We start from the raw sequence: 26047 nt of genomic DNA, 5'->3' as shown, positions 1-26047 counted from the left end.
TGGCAAATGTATTCACTTTTTTTTTTGCTAGTCTATTGAATCCTCTGGATCATATTCTAGAAAAATGTATTCACTCATGATAGTATCATTTAAGGTGATTTCAGAAAATCTTACTAATTATTATACTTTAACTTTCACGCTAGCTACTATTCTGTGCTATCTTGAGTGCCCCAACAAGTAGCCATATAAGATCCTTGAAGGCAGGAACAGTGTCATGACTTCCCTTTACTTTGTGACTCCTCATATAGTGTTACACATGTAGATGCTAGATGAAGGCATGAAGAATTTAATGCCAAATATTGTGGATAGAGCAGAACATTAATAAATGCTGTTGACTAACATTTATATATTTTTTGTTGTTGTTAGACTTGAATTTTCAGCCACTTTCCACAGAGCATTCACTAACTGGTGCAAGATTTACCCCTAGTCCTCCTCCGTTCAAAAGGTTCTTGAGTACAATGAACATCTCCTATCTGTCACCAAAATCAATTATGACTCAGATGGATAATTCAAAGAAGTCTGTTTCTCAACTGATACCTGGTTATGAACATGTGGATCATATTCTCAGTGCAGATCTCAGTGTGGATGAATTGAAAGATCCTACAAACCACAGTCATTCTTTAAGCATTAATCCCAACAGTTCTCTTGGCCAAGGGAGGGATATTTTCTACAGCACCATCCAAATAGAGACAGGAGAATATCATTCTCTCATAAACAGTTCTTTGCAAGGTTACACACAATATGAAGATGAGTTTGTAGCATCAGTTACTAAAGCAGTCACTATTTTGCCACAGAAGTTTGGATCAACCAAAATATCAACTTGTGCTGAGTCGCCTTGTTTTCTTGGTGTTTCCTGTGTGCCAACCACAGGTGGCCACTTCAAGTGTGGACGCTGCCCCACTGGGTATTATGGAGATGGTGTCAATTGCAGAGGTACTATGAAAATTTTTCAGAAGATACAGAGAAAACTACCTTCCAGTTTTAGTAACTAAGAAGATACACTTTTCCACTTACTAATTTCTCTTCCTTCCACTTTGTTCAACATGTTTTGAAAAAAGAAGCAAAAGTGGGTTTTTCTAAGTTACTTTTTTAAAGTGTTAATATTATATACTATCCAACTATATGATATATAAATATATTTATTGAGTACCTACTCTGTCCCAAGATCTTCAGAAACATTCTGTATCAATTATATATAATAAACAACAACTCCATATAATAAGTGTTATTGTTCCCAATAGACAGATGAAGTAGTGGAGTTTTGAGGGACTGACTGTCCTATTATTAAACAAGTAATGAAAAAAAACAAGGATGTCAATATAGATCTGATTAACATTGTGGCCTGAGTTATTTTTAGTTCGAAATACACAGTTACCATTTTAAATTACTCATTCTGGTCTATTTACTTATTTGCAACTTATACAGTTGTGTCTATTTCCAATTCTTTGGAGTCTTAAACAAGTTTTGCATCATTTTAATTTTACAAGTATTTTTATATCTTTCCACAATTATTAACATTGTTTTCTCTGATACAAATCAAATTTTTGAGTCCTATAATTTAGAGTCTGGTTTTTATTGTTGCTGTTGATATGAGTTTGATGTTCTTGTTTTGTTTTGTGTTTTGTTTTATTTGAGACCAAAATTAAGTGAGACAGTTGTTGGAATATTCCTATGTTTCCCATATTACCTAAAGGAAATTTGTTTTTCTTTTTTTTTCCATAAGAATAATAACTCTCAATACTTACATTATATAATACCTATAGGAATTCCTTAACAAATGAAACAAAACACTTTCATGTATATTAGATACCACAGGAAGTGTTAAATGTCCAGTAGAATATATCAGGTAGTAGAGAAGCTTAAGGAATCAACCTCATGATGTATTCTTTGAAAATCTGATTATCCTTATTATTTATTAACATTTAGCTGATTCATATCTGAAATTTCATTGCCCCCTGAAAAAAGACTATCATTTCAGGTAGGGTTAGGTTCTACCTCTAACAGGCACCATCTTGGAAGTAATTACTACACTTGGCACTTCTTTCTTACTCTAAAAATGATTTTCCTCAGTCATTCTAATGGTTAAAAATATTAAGAAGACCATTTTATGGGTGAATGGTCATTATTTAATACCTTATCAAAATGTTCCAATTTGAGAAATTTTAAATTTCATTATAAGTAAATAATTGAGCAGCACGTATATATCATGTCAATGGTTCAGCCATTTCTCCTTGATTTTTGCAGCTGTTTGTAGACATCCATGTGGAAGGAGCAGGGAATGTGTGGCACCAAACATATGCAAATGCAGACCAGGTTATACTGGTTCCAACTGCCAAACTGGTAGGTTTATCATTCATTAAATTGAAAAATGAATTTTATTTGATAATTGATATTTCTAAATGGGTTTATTTTATACAGCTGTATGTCAGCCTGCTTGTAAAAACCATGGGAAATGCATGAAGCCTAACGTCTGCAAATGTCCTCCAGGATATGGTGGAACAACGTGCAATGAAGGTGGTAATCCAAATTAAAAAATCAACTAATAGGGTTAAAACAAATTGTTATTTTCTCTAATATGCTTTTATAAGATAATTCAGTTTCACTGTGTATATTCTAATATGTAGTTATTAATATTGGTGAAAGAGCCCACTTTTTAAGTGTTCACTAAAAAACAATTCATTTGAGAATTTTAAAAACTTAAGTTTCAGAAATCAGAGATCCAAAGAATAGTAGCTTTTCTTTGGTGAAATTATCTTCTGAAATTTTTTGAAGATTTGGTTTTAGGGTATCGTATCTCTACAAATAAGAAGATATAAGGTGGTAATAAGAAGAAACTTAAAAATAATTTTAAAAATACATCTTTAGCCATATAATTTGCATGACTTTAGGTGAAATATTAAGTGGAGAATGTATGAAATAGAATTCCTAAAGCTAGGTAATACTTTAAAGAAATGAGTTAGTTGTTATTTTCAAAATAGTTTTTTAAAAACAATGTATTTCGTTAGATGGTACATATGATTACTAATAAACTGAGTCATGTTAAATGCTTTAATGACAAGGCAAGCAACAAATTAACAAACTAAATTTTTTAGGTTGAACTGAAACTTTCAACAATAGCCTGTGGTGATAGCCATGTAAAGATATAAATATTCTTTTTTTAGGGTAGAAATATGTAAGTCCAAGATTCATTTTACAGAAGAAGCCTAAGATGATATATTTCCATTCAGTTAACCAAATTTTTATAAACCTTTTACACAACTGTGTTGCATTTTCTAGATTTATTTTATAAACCCAAACATGCTGATACCTGGTGAAGGTTTCAGAGTGTGAATCCACACAGTCAGTCCCACAGAACTGAATCTCATTGTCAAAGAGAACTGAAGTCATTATAAACTGCTCTTACAATAGGCTTTATTGTGACTGTGCTTCTTAAATATAAATGGATAGTTCATTGTGATTATTATTAATAATAATTACTTAATAATGTAATCTGTTCCTGCAGAACATTGTAGCCCACCTTGTCAACATGGTGGCACGTGCTTGCCTGGCAATCTCTGTACTTGTGCTTATGGTTTTGTGGGATCGAGGTGTGAAACAAGTAAGCCAATCTCCCCTTGCAATCTGCTATAATGAACTTGCTGCTTTGATAAACTTTTCTTTAACACTAAATGGAATGAACCCAAACCCTAAGTAAAAAACAGTCTTTCATGATCTATGATGACAGTTCCCATCCTGGGTAGCATTGGGAGCAGTTTGTTCTAAGAAATAACTATTCTTAAACCCACCTTTGAGATAAGATGAATTCAAATGTGCTCATTTGCAGATAAATTTATCTCATTTCATTTATGTCTATAGTCATTTTCACCAGTAGCTAATAATTTCCCCTAAGAGCCAATTTTGTTGACTGTTCAGTTCAATGGTTTTCTTCTATCCCCAACTCTATTAGTGAGAAAATAACTGAATATGAAAAGGGAAGAGCATTTAAAGCCAAAGTATAAATTATTCCCATGTTATTCATTAACAAAAACATTTGGCAGTCATGAGATAATTATATAATAGTTAGAATGGTGGTGAGCATTCTTAGCCTAACTTGTCTTTCTTTTATCTTCACTGTGGGTCTTAGTGGTTTGCAATAGGCACTGTGAAAATGGAGGTGCATGTCTCGCACCAGATGTTTGTCAATGCAAGCCTGGTTGGTATGGACCCACCTGTAGTACAGGTAAAATCAGAGTTGTTTGCAATGAATGTTTCATTAAAAGAAATTTAAAATGTGCCAATGTTCTAAAGACTTGCATCTAAGAAATGAAACTGATCTGTTAAGTAACTTCCATCTTCTTATACTGGACTGGATTGTGTCTTATAGCTTTATTGTTATCCAACCAATGTTTTGTATTTTTTTTTTGCCTTTATAAATATCACCCTACTATGGACTCAAAACATGTTGTGTTTTAGAGGTTTATTTTAAGATTAATTTTTTAAATCACAGCATATATACCCTATTTCATTAAACGTCCAATCAATTCTTATACAGACAACCATTCCTGTTATTCCATTTATTTATCACAGTATCAGATTTGCTTCTTTGGCAGCAATATTTGCAGTTTTTCATGTTTAATTAATTGTCAGTTATTCTAATGACTTTTCTCAATGAAAATTTAATTCAACGTTCATAGTTTGCCAACTATATGTGAATCATGATGCAAAGGGAAACAAAGACCAATTTGATTTTGCCCTCATTTCAAGTAGAATATTGATAGTGAAGGAGACCTGGGATGCAGCTGTAAAAAACACAAGACCAGGACAAGTAGGGTTATGATAAGTAATATCGTTACTTAAAAGCAAAGATGGAAATCAGTTCTGGCAAGTGGAGTTTGGAAGAAAATAAAATTCTAGTAGACTTTGGAATACGCTGAAAAATGGAATGGGGTGCTTTTTAAATAAAACAAAGGTAATGGAGTAAATACAAAGAAATGTTTTTGAGAGTGCTGGGACCTGAGTTCAGTGTCCTTGTTTCATTTGGGAAGGAGACAAAGAGGTACACCTAGCCCCACTGGTTCCAGCAGATTACAAGTCATCTCATTAGTGCTATTGAATGAATCATGTTCTCTTAACTTACAGTCTTTTTTTTTTTTTTGAGCTTAACAAGGGCATTCTAAATTCTATTCATACACTCCACATTTTTAGTTTAATATTGTTTGTAAACTTAATGAATACACTTTGAAAGCTATTATGCAGTTATTTCATGCCTCTTATGTTTGGCAAAGTCTAATTAATTATAGGTGCTCCATTTTGTATGGAGCTCCATTTTGGTGCAGCTTTCCTTTTTAAATTTCATTTTTAAAATAATAATACTTTTATGGTCTCTTTCCCTTTTGCTGTTCATTAGCTTTATGTGACCCTGTTTGCCTCAATGGTGGCTCCTGTTACAAACCAAACACTTGCCTCTGCCTGAATGGATTTTTTGGTGCACACTGTCAGAATGGTAATGATTCTTGATAAGTCAAAAAGTCAAATGGAATGTTAGACATCAATAGAGCTTTGAGAAAACATTAGAGAAGTTTGAAAGTGGAAGATGCTATTTGTTTCTTCTATATATTATGATTCTGCAGGTCTAGCCATCAAATGACCAGCTCATACAAAGGGTATTGGAGTTATTAAGTAAAATGGTTTTATTTATTCAATGTATGTTAGGCTTACAACCTTGGCATTTGTCAGTGCTTTGTAGAACAAAGATATGAAACCAATAAGCAAAGTTTTCATGCAGTTTCCAGTGAAATTATATCATTTTACTTGCCGTCATAGCAAAAATGTTTGATTTATAAGCTACTGTCTATTGATTTCCCACAATCTCTCTTGACTTTAGTTTCATTAAACATTTATGAAGAGTCATCTATGCACAGCTCTCTGCAAGATGGTGTGAAGACATAAAAATGCATCATATTCTTTGTGGCCCATTATTTCCTTCAAATAGTTAATGCTGTAGGACTTTCTTCAGAGTAATGGGAATGTCTTGAGGGTGAGAGTATAGGTAGGAATTAATGTCAATAAATTTTTAAAAATATATTTTCTATATCTTCATATTTGAGTTACACAAAATATAGAGCTAACTTTTTAGTACAGAACATATAAGCACATCATCATAATTTAATTCATAAAATTTATACTTTCCTTGCCAGGATAGAATTTGATTTCCAATTCTTATTATTTTTTTAATTTGGAAGTTGGCCAGAATTCTTAAGATGAAATTGAAGTAGAGAAGAAACCATCACTCAAACACAAGACATATGGGCCTAGAGAACATATCCTCTCATCCATATTTCCTTCATTGTGAAATGGAGGAAGCAAAGACTAAGTAGGCAAATCTTAGAAGCTAAGAGATTGCAATTAAATCCATGGTGAAGAGTTATAAGTATAATTCTGAGTAGAAAAAATAAGTAGAGAAATGAAAAGCTTACATGTGCCTTGCTAATTTCAGATGTAAGACATAGAAAAGTTCTTCTCAAAACTATATGCCAACTGTGAGGGAATCTCTAAGTAATTTAGTTGAACTAAAAAGTATCTATGGAACATATGCCTTTTTCAACAGCAGGTTGCTATAGTGAGATAAGAGCAGTATGAGAATTGCCCCCTGTTGTAACTTCCTAGCTGGCATAGACTTTGACAACTTCCTGTAAATCTTCAGGCTTCATATTTCCTGGCTTTCAGGTTTGACCTAAACACTATTACATTATATCCACTGTGAGTCCAAATGTTGGGCAGGGAAGATGACACACATCAAAAGAAGTTGAATAAAATTAGGCAAAATGTGATTAAAAGTAAATACGAGGGACTGTTTGTACAATAGAATTTCAAAAGAGGAAGACAAAAATTTAGCTGGGAACATCACAATATTATTATACTACTCTTTAAAAAAAAAGGTCAGGGTTAAAGTGTATGGCTGAAGATGTATAACCACATCTTCCAGTTTCCTTCACCTCCTAAAATCCTCAATTACTTGGTTCAACCTGGGCATTGTTGGGAGAACCATCTGAGGCCTGAAGAATCTGGTAGGAGGGTTGGTTTTCTCCCAAAATTCCTTTTCTAACCTGGGATGATGGCTAGATGACTAAGTTCAAATTTTATTCCATATATATATATATATATATATATATATATATATATATATATATATATATATAATTTCAATCATATGTGCTTTTTGTATAGATGTATTTGTCTCTACACTCAAGACTTTGTGAATTGTTACAAGGCTGTATACGATAAGCAACTTGGGGTTTATTATTTTAGTGTTAAGTTCCCAATCATAGGTATTTACTATGGTGCTTCTGTAGTGGAAAAAAAAGACCTTTTTTTTCTAATAAATAGAAATCATATTAAATTATGTAAAGAATGGGAAAGAGAACACATAAGAACATTCTACCACTAATAAAACATAACATATACCTGTTTATAATTCTCCATGTGTAGGTTTTTTATCAGTCAGTATTTGATGTGTAACAAACAATCCTCCAAATCTTAGTGTCCAGCAATATGCATTTATTTCCCTTACAAACAATACAGGTTGTCTGGACTTGACTGTAGACTGCTTCACCTGTCTGTCTTCCTCCAGAGACCCACATCTCTCTGGTGTATGCCTTTCTCAAGCAAAAACCAGGACAGCAAGATGCCAAGGCAAACTACCCTGAATATTTAGAGCGTCTGCTTATATCATGTCTGCTCTCAGGCCAATGGTCAAATTAAGTCCTGTGGCAAAACCCAATAACTACAGGATGAGAAAATAAACCCCACCTCCAATGTGGTGGGTACAAAGACACCTGGAAGAAGGCATGGCTAAACAGGAGTGAAAAATTGGGAGAAATAATCTATAATCTAACCTAACTCCGTGTCATAGCTAAAGACAGGTTACTGTCACTGTTTTCTTTTCCATGCTTCAATAAAGATTGTTGAACAAATGCTTTAAAAAATAAGAAAGTATTCATAAAATATCAGAGAAAGTAGAGTTAAGCATAAGCTAGAAAAGGGTCAGTATAACATAGTGAAAACTATCCATTCTCTAAAAGCATCCATTTATATTGTTTTTTGTACTTGAATTGCTTTTTATTTATAAATCCATTTGATGTCAGTGAGATTTTTCTTACAGTCTTTAGAAGTGAAGAAAGCACCTAATAAGGTGGGTCTAATTCAAACTGGAAGTCAGTCTTTTGGTAATGACAGTCCCATTACTAAAACCTGTGAATTTGAAATTAATTTTAAAAATACAAACTAAAATACACTTAACTATCATTCTAGGGAAAATTGAATTTAAAAATTTCCAGGCATTTTTGTCTCATATTAATAAGAAAGAAAGGATGAAAGGAAGGAAGGAAGGAAGAAGAGAGGTAGGGAGGGAGGGAAAGAGGAAGGGAAGGAAGGAAAGAAGGAGAAATGCATAACTGCATTTAGCGGTGGTGTAGCTAAGAGTTAGAGCATGTGCTTAGCATGTACAAGCTCTGGATTTGTTTCCCAGGAGGGGAAAAAAAGAAGTGAAAGAAAAAAGAAAAACCTACACTAAGTTAATCCTTTCATAAAATAACTCAACCTCTAAATTTCATGAGACAGAATCCTAAAAATAGAAGATACTAGTAAATTATAAGTTTTTAAGAAATATTCCTAACAACCACTAAGAATTATTGTCAAAAGATTTTATCAAGGATTCACAAGAGCCAGTCATATTAAAGTGTCTCAAAAGTATTCAAAAGTTAAAGTTTTTTTGGATATATTTTTGTGATATGTGACAAATTGTACAGATTTTTCTGATTTCCAAGAGAGCAAAACATTCGTATTTTGAGGTAAGTTCTGATTTATTTTCTTGGTTGTGTCCTGATCATTTTATGCTTCATTTACTTCACAGTGTGGTAAGACCAGACGAAAGTGAAGGTTCATAATATATATACTATAATACTGAGGACTTCATTTTTTATGAATACTACTCCCATACATTTCAAATTGTGCTAACCCACTAGCAGCTTATGGCTATAAGCATCATATTTTATGATTTAGAAAGGATAGTTTTAATGACTTGTAGTTGTAATCTTTTATTTTAATAGCACATTCCTCTGCCTTATGGCCCCATAGATAGCAAGCACAGGATGCAATATGCAATATATAATAACTGAAAATGTAATATTCACACATTGCTGCCATGTGTTTTTTAGCTATCTGTCACCCTCCCTGCAAGAATGGTGGCCACTGCATGAGAAATAATGTGTGTGTCTGCTGTGAAGGATACACTGGTAGGAGATGCCAAAAAAGTAAGACACTACTAAACCTATATGCAGACTACAGGTAAAGCAAATAAAACTGTTGCCATTTAAAGCTAATATTTCATGTTTCCCCTTAAGGCATCTGTGATCCCATGTGCATGAATGGAGGAAAATGTGTGGGACCAAACATTTGCTCCTGCTCTTCCGGTTGGAGTGGGAAAAGATGCAATATACGTAAGAAGAATACTCTTAAAATTCCAAAGTCGGGGCTGCTGTTTTTTCTCAGTAGTAGAGCACTTGCCTAGCATGTTTGAGGCACTAGATTTAATTCTCAGCACCAAATAAAAATGAGTAAATTAAATAAAGGTTTAAGAAAATACAATAACATTTTTAAAAAAGATAGATATCTTAAAAAAAAAAAAACAATGTCTACATCCTTTGTGGCAAGATTAAGCAAAATATAAGACAAAAAAAAAAGTTTTCTTTGTTTTTATTTGTTTTAATTTTGGCGTATTCATTCCTGGATTAGAAGATATCTTTGAAATAGAATAAAATGAGAAGTTCTCTGAACCTAGTTTTTCAGGTCAGCAGAGGAAGTCATACATTGTATTTCCTAGTTTCCAACTGTTTGTTTGCCCAGAATAAATAACAAAGTCTTTATATTATATTCTCCTAAACTGAAGTAGGGCTCAGTGGGCAGTTTAAAAAACTGCGGATTCCTTGGCATCAAAAGAAACCATGCAATTCAGACTTTTTCAAGTGAGAGATCCTACTGCCTCTCAGACTGATTAGTACCTGAGATGATGGCACTTCTCATTCAAATATTTCCTTTTATCCTTTCTATAAAATTACTCTAAATTAGGAGCAATTATAGTGCATAGATCAAGGTGAAAAATGAGAATTAACATATATGTCCAACAATTGAAGGAAACATACCACAATACTTTCAAATAACAGAATGTATATTATTGCACAACCATTAAAATCACATTTTCTAGGACTACATAGTAACATTGGAAAGTGTTGTTTGATAAAATATCCATTAATTATTGACTTTTAACTGTTTTTCTTTAATTAAAATTCATGTGGCTTATGATAAGATTTGAGTAGTAATGTAAAATTTTAACTTGTTTATATTTCTATTTGTAGCTATTTGCTTTCACAAATGTAAAAACGGTGGTGAGTGCATTGCCCCCAGCATCTGCCACTGTCCTCCCACCTGGGAAGGAGCGCAGTGTCAAATACGTAAGCCCACAGGATTTTTTTCTACTATATATTCATATTGGAACCCATTATAATAATTAAATATGACTTTAGGAGAAATCCATAATGGAAAAAACTACAGATTACTGATTTTAAAAAATTTATTTTACAGCTGGGTATGGTGCCTCATGTCTATAGTCCCAGTGACTCGGGAAACTGAGGAAGATGGATTGTAAGCTCAAGGCCAGCCCCAGCAGTTAGGGAGGCCCTAAGTAATTTAGTGAGACCCTGTCTCAAAATGAAATAAATAGATAAATAAGGGCTGGGGGATATGGCACAGTGGTTAAGCACCCTGTGTTCAAGCCCCGGGACTATCCCCCTAAGTGACTTTAGAAATAAAAAAAAAAAATTACCCAATTTTATATTTACTTATAAAAAAGAAAGTATGATATAATATATAATTTTTTGTGGCATGGTTTCAAATTATGGTCTGTGGGTTGCCAGTGCAGTTTCCTTAGATGGGACTAAGGAAAGTTTAATATGCAGAAGTTCAAATGTTATTTGTTATAGGATAAATATATATCTATAATGGAAATCTTAGAAATTATGGAAAAAATAGCAAAAAATTAATCACTCCAAATTTCACCACCCAGAATTATCTTATGTTACTTTTTTGGTATTTTGTGTATTTCCATCCATATTTATTCATAGAGTAAATCTTAGGCTATAGAAAAAATAAAATTTATCCACATTTGAAATTTCTGAAAACTTTAAATAACATGTTAAAATATTAACAAAGATTAACTTAATGGGAAAAACATGAAGGCCTCCAAAAACACCTTCAAAGATCAATAATTACATAATTTCAAATTTGCTGGCCAATTGAAATTTATAATTGATACATAATTATGCCTTTTACTCGAAATAAGTCTCTTTGGAAGAAAATGTCTTATGAACCACACTATGGTTTTCATGCATCAGAAATTTTGCATATAATGACTCTTAGCGGTAATTGTATTTGTAATTGTTACTATAATTTATTATTTCTTATTTAGAAAATATATCAAAGTACTATTGAGGACAAGTACTTACATAAGAAATGTGTGCTCAAAAATTGATAATTGTGATTGGAAGTTAGACAAGATAAATAGCTAGAATGGAAGAACAATCAACCTCAACCTGGGTTGCTCATTCTGGAGAGTGGTCTATGCAGATCATGAGAACGATGAGAAGATGCTAAAAGCACAGGGATGTAGAAATAGACCCGAGTGATCATAGATTGAGGTTTTTTGTGCACAGATTCAAGTACACTGAAGCATCTTTATGTAAATTTAAAACAAACTAACATCAACTTCCTCAAAATTGCTTGTCCAGAAATTTGTCTTAAATATATTGACTGTTACCTAAACATGTGTGTTACTGCCATCTGCTGGAAAGTTGTTGTAATAACTATTTCCATGTATGATGGCTAAGAGTGCCTCCTTAGCTTTGGAGGACTTGTGCAGCACACAACCCAGCTGACTATATATGGCAGCCCTGATGAAAACATAGCTGTCAGTGTTGCATTTATATCAAAGGGAATATTATTCTTGAAATGTTTAAGCTTTTATTATGAAACATTGAAGTAGTATCATTCCCATGAAAAGCAATTGTATTGTATGTCATTTTATAGTCTGCTCATTTTCACTCAATATCACTTCAAAACGTTTACTAGGTCCTAAAAGAACATAATTTTAAACCACACATTAGGTTCCATAATATAAATATCATAATTTACTTAATCTTTCCCTTTATGTTGCACATTTAATTATTTATAAGTATGAAAAGCATTTTTTAAAGATAGATGATAGAAAAATAAATAGGCAGATTGGTGTGTGTGTGTGTGTGTGTGTGTGTGTGTGTGGTTAGAATGGCCTTGGAGGATATTTCAAGAAAGAAATTTCTAGTACAGTGTCATAAGTTTAAGTTTCCAACAGTTGTTATACATTAAACAGTCGAGAATATTATATAAAATTTTCTTTTTTTTCATACAGAAACCAGTCCTGAATTGTCTCTTTTAAATTTTTTCCAAGCTGTTAAAAAGAAAGTTATAGGAGCTGAACAACTTTCTTTGCCATGCCCTTCTGCCATGATACCTTGTAGCAGGCCAGAGAAGCTCTGACACCATAAGCCCAACTAAATCTTTTCTCTTCTAAGGTGTTCTTGTCAGGAATTTTGGTCATGGAGATGAAAAGATGACTAATGTAGAGAGGTTGAATATTTGCCTCTAAAACTAAAAATAATCGTTCTAGTGTTATCTTAGAGTTTTCACACAAAATTTTGATATGAGAATTTCAGAGTATAGGTACAACTGCCAGGTATAATGCAGGATTTCATGACAATGGAGCAAATATTCCAAAATATGGACATAAGACATCACTCATTTATGTTTTGGTCAAATACCATATCAAGAGACCACCCTTATCTCTCTCAAAAAACTCCACTACTTTTAAATTAGTGAATCACTATTGATTTGGTGGTGGCCCTAAACATTTTCAGTGGGTCATGTGACACAAAATTTTATCTATTCTCACTATTTTCCCTGACAGAAATGCTTTCTCATTTGCTTTCTGTTAAAATTCATTTCTAGGAAAATGATAGAAACTCTTGCTATCATTAGAAGTAGGATTTCTTTGTATTTCAGGAATCAAGGGACCAAGATAAGAACAGAGGTTTTCTTAGAGTTGCTGAAATTGTCCACCATTTACTTGTAAAGCCAGTGCTAGAATCACCTATTTAAACTTTCCCTTGATCATATTTCTGCATATAAAATTAAACTGCATTCTGTTTGGTTTCTATTCTTAAATTTACAAATGTCAGTGGACAAGATATGTTTTTTCTCCTAATTCCTCCACATACCAGAGTTGCTTCACACACACAGCAAAAGCAATGATTTCTTAAAGCTAAATGCAGGAGATTTAATTTAAAAAAAAAATGATTGTATGTTATTTAGCACTTCAAAAGGCCCAAGGGTCATGAATATCAAAGTGTGCTAGAATATTATAATTTGAAAAATGATAATAAATTTTCTTCTTGAAGATGGATACTGAATCCGTCTGACTTAGAAGCAAAGTAGATTTATGTATGTTTTTCTCCTAGCACTGGTGTTTATCCTGCAAGAATATGGGTCCAGGGAGAAAAAACTAAAATAAAATAAAAAACATCAAAATAGGATTCTGGACTGGAAATCAAAAATCAAAAGTTATTGAGTACTTATTTTATTAGATACTATTGTGAAAAACAAACATAAAAGCTTGAGTTCTTTGGATTTGAAGACAGCCTCACTGTATTTTACTTTAATTTTATTTGAACCTTTGATGGAACAGAAAACCCTATAACTTCAAAAGCTCTTTACTCCACTTTGACAGTACTAAAGTAGGTAGCTTCTCTGTGTTCTATTTTTTTTTTCTGTATTTATTTGCTCTCTGAGTCCTTCCTCATATGATCAATAATAAAAATAATAAATCATCTTCACCCCCATTATTGTTTCCATGATGACACCTTGAGTCTTATCAGGGAAAAGGAGCAGAAGGTCATGGAGAAACGAAAGAGTGAGAAGGAGTAGGACCACGTGTCCGACTCACTGTAACCCACTCTCCCTGGTACTTAGCTTCAGTCCTCACTCTGGCATTCTGTTGCGCATGGTCTCCACTTGTGAGCCTTCTGTTTCAGCCTCTCAAGTCACTCAGATTACAGGCATGCACCACTGTTCCTAGTTATGTTTTTAATATTCTTTGGCTCTTAAACAGAGGGTAAAAAAATTCTCTTTAGCAGGGATAAAAGCATCCATGACCCATGGGTATTCACAGAACCTTCCCTAAAGCCTTCCCTTGCTTCTCCTCCCAGCTTTCTAAAGGAGATTTCAAGCTGGATAATAGCCTGGTCCTTCTTCTAGCACCTTGGGAGAGTGGATGGGGGAAACAAGTGGAGGATGCAAATTAGATTGCTAGAATTTTAATTAAATAGGGAATTTTGGGCTAGAGACAAAAGACACAGAGAAAGAGGAAAACAGACTAAGGAAGATAGAGGTGCTAAAATGGGCAGGATGATGAAAAGCTTTAAGAAATGTCATAACCTGCGCTGCTGTTGGGAGTACTTCCAATTGGCCTTGCTGCTTGTTCACTGTGTGAGCTTAGGCAAGTTATTTAACTTGTCTGAACCTCAGTTACGTCATCTCTAATATGGGATATTGGCTTCTACTCTTAAATTTACAAATATCAATAGAAAAGATATGTTTTCTGTCCTAATTCCTAATTTATGTACAGGTCCTAGTACGTAGCAAACACTATGCAATAGTTTATCACATTGAATAGAGGAACAGAGAGAGGTAGTGAAGGAAAAGGATTGAGAATGAGAATTGAGAAAAATGTTAAAATGCATTTTGAATATCTAGTCTTCCACAAAGGATATTGGGAAGGGGGATGGGTTAAAACCCATTTCTTGAATGGAATGCTTTGCCAAGATCAAATCATATTCAAGTCCTATTCATTACAATTTCTCTGACCTTTAAATATGATCTTGATTAAATCCCAGGCTTATGAAAACAAAAAATAGTGTAGTGGCAAATAGAACTGGAAGCACTCTATGAAGTCAGAGGGAAGGAGTAAGAAAATAAAGATCAAGGGCTAAAGGATTTTCTACTAATCACTGAACTTGTTTCCCTCTTCTTACTGCAGATAAAACATCATTGAATAACATCAAGTATATGAATTCCAAGCCTATATGTTAAGAATTGAAATATTTCATTCAGAAAAAGATGAAGATGACTCAAAGTTTATTTGATCATCATTGAGAAGAGCAAAGAAACTAATAGCATATACAATGATCTGACTCGTCAATGTTAGAGAAAAGCAAAAAAATGTCATTCAGTTAACCTACAATTAACTTTGAAATTTGATTCAGTATTTATGCATTAAGATGATACATTGGATATTCTGGTCATTTGTAATATTTAGTTAACTGAATATTTTTCCATTCTTGTGACTGTCTCAATATCATCAGGGGTCAGTCATCATAATAAATGTCACTTGATGTCTCTCATATATACAGTGTTTCATGCAGAATAGGGGATTCTCAGGATTGTTGAAGGAACTGGGGATTAGAATGGGGAGGTAGAGTCAGAAAAGCAGCCGCCAACGTTTGGAGAGGCTGGCACTGAAGGTTCCAGCCTAGAGCACCAAACAGTTACCTTTCAGAAGCTTTCTTGGATCTGCTGCAATACTTGAGAATCTTTAAAACCTAACACCAGCTCTCTCGGGCAAAGTAGATCATTCTCAAAAATGTGCTAGGAAGCCACTCTGAATCTTCCACCTATCCATTCACCTGGTGTAACACACCTGTGGAAAAATGGGGGTTTCCTCTTCATCTCCATCTATAACTCTCCAGTAATTTCTTCTTATTGGCAAACTCTAACCTAGGGGAACACAGAGAAGGGGATCATGGGAAGATTTATGCTTTTTATACTCAGAAAGAAATGGAGTGGTGCTGTGGACCATCAGTGAGCCGACACAAGACATGCTGAGAATTCTTCATCTCCTTGTTTTTTACTATATTCCAGAGGTCAAAGCCACCACTTTTCATTGGTAAAAACATCATGTTTAGTTTTGTTTGTTTATTTTTTTCCACTCCAGTCTTTTATTGTTCTGACCTATATGCCATTCCCAGGCAAGGGTAGAAGAAATAAATTTTTTTGGTTTTAAAATATTTACTTTCATTGTGTTTATGTGTGAAAAGAACCCCACATGTGTGTGGTATGAATATCATAAGTGCTGTGGTTTGGACCAGTGCCCCCCCGCAAAGGTCCAGGTGCTAAAAAGTTTGGCACTCAGCTTGGAGTTGTCAGGAAGTGGTGAAAACTTTAAAAGGCTGGGCCTGGTGGGGAGTCCTTGGGTGTTTGGGGTACACCCTCAAAGGGAATAATGGGACCTTGACCCCTTTCTCTTCCTCTCTTTCACTTTCTGGTCATGAGAGGAGCAGTTTTGTTGTGTCACACACTTCCATCATGATGGGCCACAGGCCCAGTGCAACAGGGCAACAGATCATGGACGGAAACTTCCAAAACCCTGAGCCCAAATAAACGTTTTCCCAAGTTTATTAATCTCAAGTATTTGTTATAGTGACAGAAAGTTGAAAAGCAAATATTCATTTCAGTGTAGGAGTCGAGAGAGATGATCACAAAACCAAATCCTACAAATATCAAAAGAAAATTTTCAAAGCCAGCCTCAGCAATTTAGAAAAGTTGTAAGCAACCTAGTGAGACCTTGTCTCTAAATCAAAAAAAAAAAAAGGTGGGAATGTGGCTCAGTGGTTAAACACCCTTGGGTTCAATTCCTGGTGCAAAAACAAAAAACAAATTTGTAGTGGTGCTTAAGAAAAGCAAAATTACATTCCATAAATTGCTGAGAAGTAGCTAATGTCAACAGGGAATATACATATAATTGAAACTTGCTTTAGAGAAACAAATAATTGCCAGTTAGTGAGGATTATGTATCCTCCTTTTCTTGACTATTTCATATTTGAACTCAACCTTTTCAAAAAATATTTTAACCATAACCATTATAAATTATGTAAATTTATAAAATTCATTTTTTCTTTTAAACAGACTGAAAATTCCTAAGCCATATGTAAATTATAAGATAAAGTAAGACATGATTAGAATAAAATTACAACTAACTTTGCAAATGATCTTTTAAGGAATAGCATCCAGGGTCAAAGTTAAAGAGATTTTAATTTATCATTTTATTTTTGTTGAGAGGTAGTTTTAAAGGATCCCTAAAGAGAATATAAAATGTTTCATGATATTTTATTTTATGTTACCAAAAATTCAGAAATACAAATTCAAAATAAGCATTCAAAACTTGATGTATATTTAAATTTCAAAGATGTTGTAGAAAATATGAGTATAACAGAGGAAAAATGCTGTTGTAGATAAAAATGAATAATGTTTTAAAGTTAATAATTAGAAGTGAAATCACAGCTATGAAAGTGGTTATAATTTGGGGGGTTTTTGGTACTAGAGATTGAACTTAGGGGCACTCAACTACTGAGCCACATCCCAGCCCTACTTTGTATTTTATTTAGAGACAGGGTCTCACTGAGTTGCTCATTGCCTCACCATTGCTGAGGCTGGCTTTGAGCTTGCCATCCTCCTGCATCAGCCTCCGGTGCCGCTGGGATTACAGGATAATTTTTACATTAAAATCTCTGCCAACTTTTCTCAGTATGAAACATGGTAATTCCATCAGGACTCTTACTTAATTGATTTTTCATGTAATTTTTTATGACTAAAAAAGTGTAATTGTTCCAAGGTATATTCTGAAGTACCTAAACTAATACATTAATTTTTTTCATAAATACTTCCTAGATTCACACCAAGAATCCCAAGGTACAATTAAAATATTAACCTGTAGACTATCCATCTTATAATATGTTTAATGGACCTGTATATGTTAATAGTGAAGAAATGATACAGCTTTTAAGTTTTATATAAAAACAACTTTTATGAATGTCAGTGTCTCAAGGAAATGAAAGTAATGTTTTAGAAATACAACGTAAGTTTAGAAATGCAAGTAATTTGAATTTTTTTTATTTATTTCTTGGTGATATTTTTTCCATCAATTAACTTAAAAGTATTTCATTTAAAAGCTAGAAGATAATGAAGATAATGAGTGTTTAAGGAGTTGGGCAAAAGTTCTTTAAAATCTGTAATTTTCAAGGATTTATTTGCAAATCATTTTCCAAAAGGAATTCAAATCATAGACCTTTTTTTCACTTCTTTGTGCTTTTCCTTGTTAACATGAAACAAAAGGTTTGCATTATCAACTATTCCTAAACTTCTTTTGACCTGTATAAAGAGCTTCATTTCACTAAACTTCAGAATACGCCTATTCTGAAATATCAAAGTATCATTATTCTTTTTGATTGAATTATAAATTTATCTTAATTTTCATATTCACAAATTATAAAATTTAGTGTACCTGTAACATACAAAATAAAATTTTAAATTTCAGATTAAAACTATTTGTGGACATTTGGGACTCACAATGGAAATATAGATACATGGTATATAATATAATGAATTAAAAAAGCACCATTATAATTTATGTAATTGGCATTTATGTACTAAAGTTGAAATCATGCAGGTTGATATTAACTTAATTAATATGATATTCTGCCTTTTATGTCACTTAGTAATTTGTTTATTTCTCATGATAAACATGCCAGTTACTTCTAAAATGAGAATCTCCAGGTACAATTAAAATATCAATCAGTAGACTATCCATTTTATAATATGTTTAATGTATATGTTAACAGTAAAGAGGTGGTATGGCATCTCGGTTTTATATGAGAACACACCTTATTAAGGCTAATGACTCAAGTGAATGAGGAGTCCTAAATGAAGAGTCCTAAATGTTGAACAATAATTTAGGTAGGAGGAAACACAGGAAATGCATAAAATCTGAAAGAAGAAACACTATACTATTATAAACTACAAAGAAGAAGTCTGTAGAAGTCAGGATTATAGGATTCTATTCTTTTAAAAAAAAGAAAGAAATGGAATCATCATTTGTTCATAGAAAGCAAAGTAGGAAATCTGAGTGGGTATATTCATTGTTACGTACTAGGTACTGCATAGCACAACACCTGATATTTTTACCATCACCATTTGTAAATGATACTAGAAATATCAATTCTTGTTTTTTATGGGGAAAAACTCACTCTTGACAAAGTCTTCAAAAACTGCATAAATCTTAAAGAGATTTTCTGTTTTAAATATGGCAAACTCCCAGTATGTCGTGGTTTCCAGAGCTTGGCTTTTGTGATATTGAAACTGACTAAGGTGAACAATTAGGCCAGAATGAGTCCCTCGTCTTAAGAAACTACAATAATTTTAGCCAGGGATTTTCTTATCTGATAAAGTAGATTAAATATTTGTGAACAGTGGTAAAATAGAGTTGTGCTGATATTTAACATTGAATAAATAATAAACTGATAAAATGTGTTCCCAGATGACTCATTTTTTATGAAACTCACCCTTTCATCCCAGAAAACAGGCTGCAAAAACTGGCCTTGTTGACTATCCTTATCAGGTTTTTCTCCCTGTTTTCAATTTACCTCTCAAGGACCTCTTCACAGAATCCCTTAAAACTCTTTCCTGAGGCTGAAAACTCTGGTCAGCATCCTCTACACTCTTCTTCCTCTAATCAGTTGTGTTCACAATAGCCTGGATTGATTAGAGCTTGCTTCATATGAGTGTGTTGGATTGCTCCCTACCCATGGTGTTAAAGAGTGGGAAACTGCCCTCAGTTTGCCTCATTTTCTCTCTCTCTCTGAAGAGTCTCACTTCAGTGGAAACTGTGTCCCTTCTTTCAGGCAGCAGTCATCAAGTTGAGCATTTGTTCAGTTCAGCTCAATGAGAATGGTGGTTGATGAAAATGTCTTGACAATCCAGGTAGGAAGTGAAGCTGAGTTGAAAGGAAACCTGGAAGCACTCAGAACAGGAGACCCTAGACCCACTGTTTCCTGTTTCTGGAGCTGCATGAATTGTCTCTTGGCTTCTCTGTAAATCTTTAATCCTCTTTGCCCATTACTGCCTTTTATCGGTTTTCTTCAGGATCCAACATGACTACCAGATCTGCAGTCTTTCAGTTCTGGAAACTACCACCAATTAGCTAGAAGACATGTCATTCACTTCAAAAGTCTTAAGCAAGAAAAAAAAATCTCAGAGGATAATGATCAGTCAGTGAATCAAGTTGGTTGAGCCAGGAACTATCCCAAAGCAATTGGCCATGATGAGGACAGCAAAATAATATGGTGAATGGAGCTGTTTATTAGAGAATGGGGAAGTTCATGTCTTCAGCTGGACATGTGTCTGTTTTAAATACAGGAGACTCCCAGTATGTCATGGTTTCCAGAGCTTGGCTGTTGTGATGTTGAAACTAACTAAGGTGAACAATTAGGCCAAAATGAGTCCCTAGTCTTAATAAACTACAATAATTTTAGCCAGACCCTGATTGTTAGTGAGATGGGATTTTTTTTTGTTTTTAGTTATTTCTGTAAAGCAGGTTAACTAAAAATTATGTGAACAAATACATCTGTCAAAAGATACTGTTGGATATGAGGACACCTCTGCTCAGCATGTACTTTTATATTTAGTCATTCAATAACACACTATGAGAGGGTTTGAGGGTGTAGTTTAGCCACAGAGTGCTTGTCTAGCATGTCCAAGGCCCTGGGTTTGATCACCAGCATAACAAAAAGTGAAAAAGAAAACAGAGAATCATAAGTGTCTTCTTGATTGGAAATACCCAATTATGTGTTTTTACTTAGAGGAAAGATATTAGGCTAATTAGAGGAAAGAAAATGAAGTATACTGAGCATGATTCCAGGGATTTTAACAATATTAATCATTTAGACTTCCTAAAATTTTTGAGGCAAATATAATCCCATTTTGTAGATGAAGGCACCAAAAGCTAGAGAAATCAATTGTTTAATATCCTACTACTTACGTATTACACTTATTGTATTTGAAAGTTTGCCTATCTGACCACAGAGGGCTTTTTTCCCCAACTGCAGAGTATAATCTTTTAAAACTCACAAACAAAACCAATAATTTTAACGGCTCAAAACCATTTAATATTTTCTCAATGCAACCTCCTGAATATCTCATTTATCCTTCCGATCCACATTATGGTTCTATGGGGGGTGGGGGAGAACCATGTATGTTAAAATAAGAGAATTTAACTTATTGGGAAAAACTGTTTTAAAAGAAGCACACCTCAAAAAGAATCCTTGGATCAGTAGCCTTATTTATTTTAGCTGTGGATGTTCCAGCATCCATATGGAGAGGTATGACTCAGCACAATCCAGAAAGAGGACCTGAGGCCTGAGAGTGGCAGAGTCCACTGGGCTGTGGCTTGCATCAAAAATGCACAGGGTTTCAGTTTGAGTTCAAATTCTGGCTCCCCCCTCCCCAGATATTGACTTACACACAGAGCTTCACCTTCCTGTACATTTGACTTCCTTCCTTTGTAAAAAGAGGGATAAATAATATTTATTTCACTGGGTCACTGGGTATTTTTAAATTTAAAACGAGAGTTCTATAAATAATTTTTCCACAAAGGCTGCTATCTAACAAATGTCCAACATATTTGGGGTTTATCATGATTTTTTTGTTCATTTATTTGCTAAAAATGTCTACATGTAAACATTTTATTTGGCTTTAGGTTTTTCAATGATCACTGAGTTAAAGAATTTACTTTTCAAAAGCCCCGATTACCTGATTAAATACTATGAATTAAATATATGATAAAATCAGAGAACATAAATCTTAAATAAACTCTAGTACAGTTAATAAGAATTAGACTAAAAAGACTGAAAGCAGCTAAGATAAAAAGAGTAAAATTTGAGTCAGACACAGTGGTACATGCCTTTAATCCCAGTTATGGGGTGGAGGTGGTGGGAATTACAGGTTCAAATCCAGCCTCTGCAACTTAGCAAGACCCTGTCTCAAAATAAAAAATGAAAAGGGCTGGGAGAGAGTGTCAGTGTTTAATGGTCCCTGGGTGTTGGCAGCAGGTCCACCCTGGCCCCTGGAGCCCTACCTCCACTAGTTTGTTCTGCATGCCAGTGTGGCCAGCTCACAAGGCCATGGCGAACTTGCGGTTTTTCTGTTCCTGCTTATCCGTCTGAGACATATGTATCCCACGGGAATGCCTTGACCTTTTCTGGTCTGATGGACTTATTGTTAAGGGAGGTTTCGGTACCTGACAATAATAGATGTTGAAACTAAATTTCTCCCCCCTCCCTCCTGCTTTTGGGTAGTTTTCCACTTCTGCTGCTTGGGGTATAAAAAAAGGTGTGTTAGCAATAAAGATTATTGACTCCTGGATGAAGAACCTTGGTGTCCTGTGTGTCTTTTAACCTCGCCGTCCCTCGCCGGACTCGGCTCCCTTGGCCGGACGCGGCACCTGGGTTCAAACTCTGGTATTGGGCGGCGGGGGGGCGGGGGGGGATATGAAAATTAGAGACTGAATGAGCTCTAAGTAGTTTAAAAGGATTCAATTAACTATTTCTCATGGCTGCCCTGAAAAGTTCTTCAGCACCCCAGTTTGTGAGAGCCATATGATCTTAGCGCCCTAGGCACTCTTGTCTTCAGGTATCTCTCCTCCATTCAAATATATTAAAAATTAGGGTAGGGCATGTAGCTCAGTGATAGAATGCACAGTTAGCATGCAGGAGGCCTGCCCTGGGTTCAATCCCCAGGACCAAAAATAAATAAATAAAATTTAAATTTTATTTGGGTTGATATAAAGATGAATACAATAATATTATGTTAAAACATTTAAGCTGGGTATGGTAGAACATACCTGTAATTCCAACAACTCAGGAGGAAAGCTAAGGCAAGAGGATCACAAGTTGAAGGACCTTAGCAAGAACCTATCTCAAAATAAAATATTTTTTTAAAAGGGCTGGTGGACATATAGTTCAGTGGTAGATCCTCTGCCCCAGGTTCAATCCCCAGTATAAAAAATAAAATAAAATTTAATTTTTTTCTTTTAACTTAAGAATCATTTTTTCTCTGATTATTAAAAACAAACAACAACAACAAAAAAAATGAAAACATCCTTGTGGGCTTTGAGGACGATAGTTGTTGTGCTCCCTGACTAATCAAGAAGGAGCCCCACCTGCAAGACTGTGGTAGACTTACACAAACAAATTCACATACTGTAGTTCTCTTTAAAGGGCCACTGCATATGCTTTGAGAGAAAACAAAAGGGAGGGCAAACTAGATGGCACTTCAAATAATTTTTTATTGTAATGACAGCCATCTCCATCATTCTTGAAGTGATTTCAACCTCCATTTTAACGTTTTTTAAAATTTTCCATGGGCAGATGAAATTTGCAGATTTTGCCTGAAGATGGTGCTACATACTCAGTTCCCAGGCAACACACTGTGAATGCAAAAACAACGACCACTTTGATAAGAAAGCACATAAACATTTAATGCAAACATGACATTTTCAAGGATAAAATTCTTCATTAACACAATATCGGTTTTTCCTATGAGCATAGACATCTTCATTACACCTGATTATCCAATAATTATAGCCAATTGCCTGAGTGCAGTTAACAATTCCCATTGTGCTAGTAAGGGATATTACTTTCATTTCAAGATTTGGTGATTTACTGAATCTGTCTGAGATTAAAATTTTTTGAATAGTATTAGGTTACCTTCAAAACATTTTGTCCTGTATACACTGAACTTGGAAAAGTTAGACAATTAAAATAAACAATACTTTCAGGTATCTTAAGATTATACTATTTTCATGCTACTATTTTGTCATTGATAAATAATCATGCCATATATAATCATATGTATCATTGACAGAAAAATCTATGTAAGGGATGATACTTTCCTAATGTCCTCCTTTCTGTGCACCACAATTTTGTCTAAAGTAAGTAGGTTTCTCCTGCTATCAGTATAAGTAGCTTAAAATATAGGATTTTAGGGCTGGCCTCAGTGGCAGAGCACTTGCCTTGCATGTATGAGGCACTGGGTTCGATCCTCAGCAACACATAAAAGTAAATAAATAAAGTAAAGGTATTGTGTCCATCACAACTAAAAATAAATAAATAAATAAAAAGAAATAAGATTTTAAAAGACACACATGTTATGGTAAGAATTATCCTAATTTATTACCCACACTTTGTGCATGTGTGTGTGTGTATGTGTGTGTGTGTGTCTTAGGGACTGAATCCAAGCCCTTGCATGTACTAGGCCAGTGCTCTACCACTGAGCTATACTGCAGCCCTTGTTTTCCAATCCAATAGATAAATTATAGATAGATGAGATAAGATGTTGCTGGGCATGGTGGCACATGTCTGTAATTCCAGTAACTTGAGAGGCTGAAGCAGGAGGATTATCAAGTTCAAGACCAGCCCCAGCAACTTAGCGAGATCCTGTCTCAAAAAATAAAAAGGATTGAGGATATAGCTCCGTGGTAAAATGTCCCTGGGTTCATTCGACCACTGGTATTTTTTTTTTAAAAAAAAGGTGTACATAGAGTTGATTCTGGTGTGATGTCAAACTTCAATCTTCCTTACCAAGCAATTACTGATAACTTTTGTCTACTGTGTCAGGATATACTGTTATAAACTAGTTTGGTTTCTTCTTCTAGAATCTCAGATAATCCTCTGCTTTTTCTTCACTTTTTTGGTTCAGTGTTGTCTGAGCTGAGACGTTCCTTTCTCTGGTGAGGGCTTTGATTAATCAAAGGAAATTCTTAGCATTTAAATTCTTGGAGGTTTGCTTATTCTGAAGCCTGAAGCCATGTCATTAGGTGCCAAGAACCATAGATTAATTAGGAAGATTTTGACATCAACTTCTGTATTAAGAGAGTTAACAGAGAAGCCTACAGAATAATTTATTCCCTGATCTGACTGCTCTTTGCCACGTAAACATTCTCTGACTTTTTCTGAGAACTATGAGAGTGGAGCAGAATTTTATTTTATTTTTTCCAAATCCCTTCTTGTGATAATAGTCAACCCTTTCTTTGGATTTTTCCTGAAACCTACCTCCCCAATATCAGAATCAAGCCATTTCCAGTATAATGCCAAAATCATACCCCTCCTGCAACATAACAGATTAAATAAAATGAACATTACAGATGACTGTCTTCCCACTTCATTTTCAGTGTAAATGGTCGACATAAACTTGAAGACAACTGCCTCAATCCAGGAAAAAGCATGTAAAAGCTGAGACAGAGGTTGGTGGAAAATGTGAGCTCTTTCACAGACAGAACTACTTAGTGAATCACAGGCAAATATTTTTATTTGTGGAGGGGTTGTGGGGAGCTTTCATTTTCTTTTTCTCTCCATAAAAAATAACTGATAACTGTAGGAAATAGAAATTTGCACTACCAGATCATAAACCCTAAATTGCTCATTTTGAGGGTTGTCATTCAACTACATGCCTATTTCTATAGAGCAGCAGTGGGATTTTTCCGGAGCCATATGGTGAGCCAAGAAGAGCAAAGGACTAGGGAGGACAGAAGGCAGTTTACAGTTAGCGATAAAGTCCTGATGTACAATATATTCCAGAAGCTTCCAATTTTAGACTTGCATTAGAAAGAAATAGGATGCCAAGGAACACTTTTGAAGTTTTATATTTTTCTCTTAAAATGAACAAAACAGATTCTGAAACAATACCTGTCAGCAGCTGCTTAGATGAACTAATCTTGTAGCAACTGTTAAACCAAACAGTTAAGAGAAAATTTCTAATTGTTTTGAACACCTTTATTGTTTCCCAAATGGGTAAATATTGAAGGTCCACTAAAATGGAAAAATTCCTCTACTAACTGGCATTCTTTGCCAGTCCCTTTCCTAAGCACCAGAAAGACAACTTGCAGGGGAGTTGTTGGGTTGACCCCCCTCAGGGGGTCCTAAAATGACAAGCATGCTTTAAACAAAAATGAATGACTACTCTGTAATTTCCGAGAGAACACTCATGCTGAAAACACACATGTGAGATTCTAACTAATTAGGCCCCAAGTTCTTCTTAA

General features: G+C 34.3%; 1 protein-coding gene across 1 annotated transcript in view; it reads left to right on the top strand.

Annotated features, from left to right (window-relative positions):
* The window catches only part of Vwde (von Willebrand factor D and EGF domains), a 71574-nt gene extending 58968 nt beyond the window's left edge, over window positions 1–12606 (top strand). Inside the window, exons 19-28 of the mRNA XM_046422421.2 lie at window positions 367–933; window positions 2245–2340; window positions 2419–2514; window positions 3503–3598; window positions 4124–4219; window positions 5387–5482; window positions 9195–9290; window positions 9381–9476; window positions 10392–10487; window positions 12479–12606. Of these exons, the coding sequence (XP_046278377.2) occupies window positions 367–933; window positions 2245–2340; window positions 2419–2514; window positions 3503–3598; window positions 4124–4219; window positions 5387–5482; window positions 9195–9290; window positions 9381–9476; window positions 10392–10487; window positions 12479–12606 (1463 nt within the window). The remainder of the gene's footprint in view (window positions 1–366; window positions 934–2244; window positions 2341–2418; window positions 2515–3502; window positions 3599–4123; window positions 4220–5386; window positions 5483–9194; window positions 9291–9380; window positions 9477–10391; window positions 10488–12478) is intronic.
* Window positions 12607–26047: the final 13441 nt, after the last annotated feature.

The sequence above is a fragment of the Marmota monax genome, unplaced genomic scaffold (assembly GCF_021218885.2).
Source record: "Marmota monax isolate L192 unplaced genomic scaffold, Marmota_monax_Labrador192_F-V1.1 WCK01_AAM20220418_F8-fsc00027, whole genome shotgun sequence".
NCBI lineage: Eukaryota > Metazoa > Chordata > Mammalia > Rodentia > Sciuridae > Marmota > Marmota monax.
This window is presented reverse-complemented; position numbering and strand designations above follow the sequence as displayed.